Genomic DNA, 8,041 nt, shown 5'->3' on the forward strand with positions numbered 1-8,041 from the left:
TTTTAAATGAGTTTAGACAAAAAAATTGATTATGAATTCTTTTGTTGTGACCTGTACTTAACCCAGTGAATATATATGTATAATAAAAGTCTTCATTTATTCATTCATAAATATAATGCCTTATGGGTATATCGTTTGTATTTTTGGTGTGTCGAAACTGAGTTATGCAACTTAGAAATTCTCCATTACGTAAAATGCCTCTTGTTTGTTTGACAAGCTGATCTCACATGTCTGAACACGAGTGGATTCTATTCAAAACCTGTCCATCTTATTTGATCGGTACATTTGTTCAAGTCTGCTTTATTTAACAAGCAACGTGGCATCACGTTTTGAACACGAGTAAAGACACGTGGGGTTCCCTATTTAAGACCGACGGACGGCGCAGTTCCTTCAACAAGTCGCAGTAGCAGACAACAGAGACAGGTGCGTACTCTTCTGTTCTTAACTTCATGTCAGAAACTATAATTTGATAGCAAAGATGCTCTACCACACTTTGGTGTTTGTGAGAGCGCCAATGTTTAGGACATTTTCAGACGAAAATCACGCTTTTTTTCTAATTTTCTTGAATATGTCTTGCCAACGTCGAGGTCTTAAAGTAAATCCATGTTTTTTTTCTTTCTTACAGTCATCATGATGCGGTACTACCTTCTAGCCCTTGGGTGTGTGGTCTTGAGCCAGGCAGTTGTCGGGTAAGTTAGAAAAAGAAATTCCCTTTTTATGGTGCATTTGTTTCCGTACCAGAATTCCGTGTCTTTTCTCAATCAAACGTCTCCTCTAGCAATCGGATTGTAGAGACATCCTCTTTTGAATCCATCTGTCTGCTTGCTTGTAATTTTGGCGCGGGCTAGGTTTCTATTACAATCAGCAACCATCATGTTTATTAGTTTGATAAGTTTGATAAGATATTTCTCAAGAACCCGTTGTGCAAACGGACAGTTGTGTAACGGCATGGGCGTGGCTAACAAATCTTGGCTCCGCCCGGAAAGCAAAGACCCATTTGATTGACACGTATGGGAATAAGGTTATGTCTTTCTGCCCCCATTATCCTGAAATAGAAAGGAATTTTAGCATGTTCTAAAACAGAGCCTTAACTATAGGTAGTTGAAAAATTATAGCCTCCAATATGCAACGGTCACAATTTTAAAAAGGGGCCCCGCCGGGGGGGGGGGGGAGTTTACGGGCTTTTATATTGTACTTTCGGGCGTGACTCCTACATGACCCTATGAGAAACCCCGTGGCTACCGTAGTAATTTTTTGCAGCACGGCTGGGCCCCAGATTTTTATAAAACCGGAGTTAAAATCAACCTGGGATCCGTTTATAAGTACCCGGTTTTGAATATTGCGCTTTCGGGCGTGACTCCTACATGGCCCTTTGAGAAACCCTGTGGCTACCGTACTAATTTCTTCAGCACGGCTGGGCCCCATTTTTTATAAACTCGGAGTTAAAATCAACCTGGGACCCGGTTATAAGTAGATGCCATAATCTAATCGTTAGAACACCGAAAGGTATACCACTCCGGTATACGGCAGTCCACCGGAATTTGTGGTTTCGGGACCCGGCCGGGGCTATACATTCTACGGACACTAGTGCAAATGTGACCGTACTTAGTTCAGCAGTTGAGATCAAGACCTGGTCTTACATATAAACTTTGAAGAGAAGGGTCGTGTGGCGTAACGACAGGGTCTTCGGTCCTTCGGTTCGAATCCCCTGACGCCACCGTCCCCTTGGTGTTGTGCCCTTGGGAAAGGCACTTTACACGACTTTCCTCACTCCACCCAGGTGTAGAAATAGGTAAATTGTTCTCTGTACGTGGCTCTGTTGAACTAAGTTATAAAAACTTGAGTGCATTGTCACGTCGTCCTTGTCTGTCCAAAAACGACTTAAAAGAACAAAAATTAAGTGATTTTGAAAAAAAAAATTAAAAAAAGAGAGTGCGCAAGGGTGAAGAGTGAGCGCACGTTCTGCCAACGTGACTTGCTATGTACATTGGTACAGGTAGGTCAGAACGACCACGCCTATGTTGCCATTTGTTGACATTAGCTTTGACCCAGATTAAGTGGTTAGGTAAGACGTTCTCACGTGAAAAGACACGGTGCCAGGTATGCGCTAAAGTTTGTGTGACTTGTATGTTTGCATGTTTGTATTGCAAACACACCACTTATAAGCTGCATAGCCGGAAAGATCTATTTGATGCACTCACACCAGGATGGACTTCTAACTGTCTGTTCTCAGTGAAGCGCCCTGCCAACATTTGCCAGTTTTCTGTGACCTCACGAGGTCTTGTGTAGTTACTCGCTCGACCATTTACAGAATACAATGTACGATTTTTGTTTTACTTCGGTTTTCGACAGACAAGGACGACGTGGCACTGCACTCAAGTTGTTATAACTTATGTTAACAGTACCACGTACAGAGATCAACATACCCATTTTCTATACACCTGGGCGAAGTGAGGAAAGTCGTGTTAAGTACCTTTCCCAAGGGCACAACATCGGTGGCGTCAGGGGGATTCGAACTCGGAACCTCTTAGTTCTGGGCCGAACACCCTGCCGTTACGCCACACGACCCCACAAATGTAGGATTTGATTGGGAGTTACTGGCTTTGGGTACGTTCTGTTCGGAATGTTTGGTACTGTATTGATATTGTCCTTGAAATATATAGTACACTATGTTTCAGTCCCAGAATAGCGTGGCATATTGTCAATTACTAGCCCAGGGAATCATCTTTATTTCGCTTCTTTCTTTTTTTGTTATGCACAGCAAACCAGCCCACATGCTCGCTTATTATGAACGTTAACCTCCAGGCTGTATTTAATGACAGATAGCAAAGCTAGTAATTCATCTGAAGTACTGCCAGTAGGTACCCATCTGAGTAATGAGGCTGTTGTAGTGCCCTTTAACGTGCTCGAGGCACCTCCTCTATCACGGGACCTCCGACCATGTTACGTCCCATTTCCCCCCCCCCCCCCTATTCAAACCGGAGTCTCCGAGTAATGCTTCGGTCCCAATTGGAAAAAGGGGCCCCATCGGATAATTGACGGGCTTCTTTTTTTTTTCACTTTCGGGCGTGACCCCTACGTAGCCCCGAGGGACACCCTGCGGCTGCCGATCTGATTTTCGGCCGGACCCCGAATGATTTTAACTCGGACTTCAAATCAACGCGGGACCCGGTAACAATTAGATGCCGTGAACTAATTGTACCCGGCAGTCCAACGAGACAAATGTGTAGCTTTGAGGCTTTTATTTATTTATTTATTTATTTATGGTAGTGACGTTTACTAACATTGTTTAGCACATTTGCGTAATAACTTCATACTTCTAGGATTTTAAAACCGCGCAAAATCGTGCCGTACGATAATCCCCTTAGTTTCGCGAGACTAAACAAATATCAGCAACGATTTTCAGTGAGTTCTCACATCACAACGACGTCGTATTTTTGCATCATGGACGTCGCTATACATTGTGATAGTGTTGTTTGAACTTATCATGTATAGAAATCACAAAATAAACTCTGAGTTTCAAAATCTGATTTTTGGGCCCTAATATAACTTGGGTTGCCTTTAATGTCTTCTCCACCCAGATCCCGTCCCGACTTCTGTAATATAGAGTGCCCTGAGTTCGACAGTGTGCGCACCACCGATGACTATGAGGTCCGGAAGTACAGGGACACCACGTGGGTCTCCACTAAGGTTAGCAGCGTGAACTTCGGCCTCGCCAGTTCCAGTGCCTTCCAGAAACTGTTCGCCTACATCAGAGGAGAAAATGAAGCCGGTACATATTTTTTCAGTGCATTGTTTCATATTTCAGTGTAACATATTTGTTTATTGTTTGTTTAGTGTTAATTCGCATATATGTACCATATTAATTATACAAAGATAAACAGGGCAAAAAGAAAACATGCCAGGGGGGGGGGCAGAAGTCTAGGTGGCTTTTCATGGGCCTCCCCTAAACTAGACAATGGGAATTTTTACAAGATTATACATAATCAAAACTAAGCAAAATTAACGAAAGATCAACTTGAAATTGTACCATAAACCCTAATGAAACAAATTGAAAAGAAGAGGAACTACAAAATGAATAAGTAACTAAATAGATACAAACATAATAAGTCAGATTACGCTTTATGATAAGTGTGATTACACTATACATTATCAAATTACCATTTGCACTTTATAAAGAAATAGATCAAAATTTTACAAAATAATAATCATATGAGTTTTCTGTCATCAAATATCAAAGGAAAAGCGGAAAACGAGGAAAACAAACAAATCAGGAGAAGGCAATTCTTGGATTTACTAACGTAGTTCAATCAGGGTACATAATTTCGCCTCCCTGAAAAGATAAGTCCCAACAGATCTCCAACAAAACGTCCGCCAGTATAATATACACTCCTGTCTATATTAACTGTGCATATCTGCGGGCCGCATGCTGCACTAGGGATCTCTCAAACCCACTGTTTTCAAAATGGCGGATTTACGTAACCAGGCGGATCAATGTTAATGGAGGTTACCTTGTAGTTTTTTGTGTAACTATTTCATTTCTTTGAATGGTCCAGTTTAGTAGGACAAGATTCTTTTCAAATTGTAAGATTTCGTCTTTCTGCAATAACTCTGCGTTGGGTTTAAACGAGATTATTGAAGGAAAGGCCAAACAACATCCGCATATCAGCCTTTAAAGTTGGCCATTCATCATCTTCAAAAATCAGATTTTAGTGTTTTTCATGTATCTATGTCAAACAAGCAACTCTAAAGGGCCAAAAATTATCAACTCAAAGGTACAGAATTACATGTATTGTGCAATTCAGGTTTACTCATAAATATGTTAATCGTCTTTACTTGGCAGGAGTGACGTCGGCGTGGCTTAACGGTTGGAGCGTTGAAATCGGAAACAATAGGTCCCGAGTTCAATACTCACCATGCCCCGACGTTGTGCCCTCGGGAAAGGCACTTTACACTACCTTCCCTGGCGGTGGAGTGACGCCCACTGAGCCTAATTGGCTAATCTGTCAAACTGTGTGCCAAAAAAACACACTACGGATTTGGTTGCCGATGTGCCATCATCTAGCACATTTGCCAATGAGAACCGTTAATTATCTTTTTTTTTTGGCAGGAGTTGACATCGACATGACCCAGCCTGTGTTGGTTAAGATTCCCGAGGAGACGACTTGGTGGTTGTGGAAGGAGTACACCGTCTCCTTCATGCTGCCCCAGGAGCATTGGAGCAACCCACCAAGGCCGAGCAACACTGACGTAAGTGTGCTCGGTACGGGATTGCGCTTGAAAGATTTTGACAAAAGTGCAAATGCAGTCCCAGTATCACATGCCAGGGGGCCAAAAATCGACCTTGACCTTTATTCTCCGAACACATAAGCACAAACCCAACCAAATGGAATACCATGTACATGTAGAGGTGGCCACTGTAATTGGGCATGTACAGGTTTGACTGTATCTAGGTGTGTGTGCCTTATCATATACAGTCATATCAGGTTGCCATTTTACTTTACCTCTTCTAAACTCTAACGGGGATATCCGACGCACGGCCGGTAGGGGGTCCAAACTCCGGTAAGGTTTTTTTTTAAATCATTGTTGCGGAGATATGCATTAGTTAGTTAAAATCCTCCCACACCATAATGTGTATAGGGCGTTACCCATCTCCGTTTCATAGGCCTGGGCCACACTGTGGTGCAATCACTGCAGCAGGGGGCTAGTCCACTGGCAGTGGAGTGTGTTTATCTCCCATACTGTTTCAGAAGTATATACCATTTTTATAAAGTCTTTAGTATGACTCGATGCGCCTCTTGTCCAGAGGTGTCCTACCCGGGGCTTGAACCCGGGCCTTCTGATCCAAGTAATTTGAACCAGATGTGGCAAGTAACAGAAGTGCAGACCACTACACCACAGGGACACCCCCACTGGAGATATGCATAGGCATGGTGAATAGATCTAAAAACCATGAATTAATCCACAATTTTTTGTATCTATTTCATTTTCCAGGTATACGTCGAAGTCATGCCCCAGATGACAGTGTATGTGAAGTCGTACGGAGGCTGGGCTGACGGGTGGAGTACCGACTCTCACCGCCAGGAGGTGGAACAGAAACTGACGGAGGAGGGCAGAACCTTCGAGGACAACTTCTACTTCTCGGCGGCGTATAATGGGTACGTAGACACAAACTTATCGAATCCATACTGCAGAGATATCACTGCGTCTTTAATTAGCATATACCAAATGTATACTAGCAGCAAACAACCTGAAAATTCAGACCGGTATAACATTAGCTGCAGGAGGATCTAAGGTCTAAGGTAAGGTAGCATAAGACAGGCATACACTTCGGTAATGATATATAATGTCAAATATCTTATTAAATGAATTTTAATAGCTTGTTGAAAAAACAATGCGAACGGCAGAAAAGGGCATTGCCCTTGCTTTGTTTTTATTAGCTGAAGAGGCCCTTGGTTATGATAGGGCATTGAAACATTTACATTCCACTGCAGCACAGGTGTCGCTGCTTATAGATGCACTCCCAAACGCAAAGAATGTACACAAACACAATGTTACAGCGAACGGTATCTACAATGCGGTCTCAAACGTACAATATTCTTCTAGACATTTTTTTGTGATAGAAGCACAGTTAAAAAAGTGCATTAAAGACACAAATTGTGCTCTGATAGATTAAGAGATATGGAAAGGCAAGGCCTATAGAAATTAACATTTTGCATTTTCTATTTTGTGCAGTCCTAACGTGATGACCAACCGTCGAAACGAGGTCTGGGTGCTGAGGAACTAGACTTGCTGAGGATACCTCGTGCAACCCGACAGAACTTCAAATAGATTCCTTTGATTAGTCTCAACCTATAAATACAATTTTTTTTATATACATGTATATTTTGTAAAAGCATTCACTTCTTACTGAGTGCAGAAAATGGTGTCTTGTGTTTTATGTGGAAAATTCTAAAAACGTTTCAGGGAAAATTGTGTTTTCTTCTTCTATATACTCCTCGCTATTTCTGAATAAAGTTCAGTAAAACGCGTACTACACATGTGAAGGTCTTTCTTTATTTTTCCTTTATCTTGTAGGATACGGAAAGATACCTCATTTCAAGAAATTGTCTTTAAGAACTCTTAATCAATTAATCAATTAATCAATCAATCAATCAATTTCGCTATGATCCTGCATTCAATGTTTCTCATGGGTGAATGTTATCGTCGCACACTCCAATTCTTCTTGCAGTCTGAAGGTAGCCATGACGAAGTTTACCTGCGGGCACTAAGAGAGAAAAGGGCATAGATAAATCAATGCCATTAACCTGTCTGGCACAATATGGTCTGTGCAGATTTGCTCTTCCCCTGTATTAACATGATGCAGGGATTGTTTGTTATAAATCCATGTATATACAACGCGTTTGAGTCGATGATTTTCACAGAATGCAAGAGAGCGCAAATCGTATAGAAATGTTTTAAGTTATATGTTTGTCATTTATTGACCTTAAAAGGACACACACATATGAACTGCATATTAGTCAGATTAACAAACAACAGAAACACTACTATTGTCTATGTTGGCTTACCACTGTAAGACATCGATTTTCACGTTGTCCTATAGGCGTCGAGCAGGGGATAGAAGAAGACAGTAGAACATAGCGTGTCCCTGGATACAGTGGTCCTGGGTCCTCGCTGCACGTGTGACTGTTTACTGAAAATGCAAGAAAAATATACACCCGGGAACAGGCGTGGGCCGTTACTGGCCATCCAGGGCCATAAATCAGGGCCTGACCTGAAGAAGGGGAAACAAATCGTTACTGGAATATCCAATCTCGACAGATAACTGGTGTCGAAGAGGAGTGAATATAAGGTAGGCAAGACTGGAAAATCCATGACGTCATGTAGATCAAACATTAACCATAATTTAAATTTCCTCTTACACAAGGAAAAATATAACAGATGCGGTAACTGGTGCAGGTTACAGAGTGATGTGACATTTCATGTTATCTTACCAGTCTCATTTCATCTCTGTATTTTTGTATGAACCCTATGAATGTAA

At 41.8% G+C, this 8,041-nt stretch overlaps 1 protein-coding gene across 1 annotated transcript; it reads left to right on the top strand.

Moving 5' to 3' along the window:
• Positions 1-600: 600 nt before the first annotated feature.
• LOC136429336 (heme-binding protein 2-like) lies at positions 601-7,036 on the top strand. The gene is made up of 5 exons (XM_066419190.1): positions 601-689; positions 3,582-3,772; positions 5,111-5,250; positions 5,995-6,158; positions 6,736-7,036. The coding sequence occupies exons 1-5, from the start codon at positions 604-606 to the stop codon at positions 6,785-6,787; spliced, it is 633 nt and encodes a 210-aa protein (XP_066275287.1). The 5' UTR covers positions 601-603; the 3' UTR covers positions 6,788-7,036.
• The last annotated feature ends 1,005 nt before the right edge of the window (positions 7,037-8,041 follow it).

Source organism: Branchiostoma lanceolatum, chromosome 3, assembly GCF_035083965.1.
Source record: "Branchiostoma lanceolatum isolate klBraLanc5 chromosome 3, klBraLanc5.hap2, whole genome shotgun sequence".
Classification (NCBI taxonomy): Eukaryota; Metazoa; Chordata; class Leptocardii; order Amphioxiformes; family Branchiostomatidae; genus Branchiostoma; species Branchiostoma lanceolatum.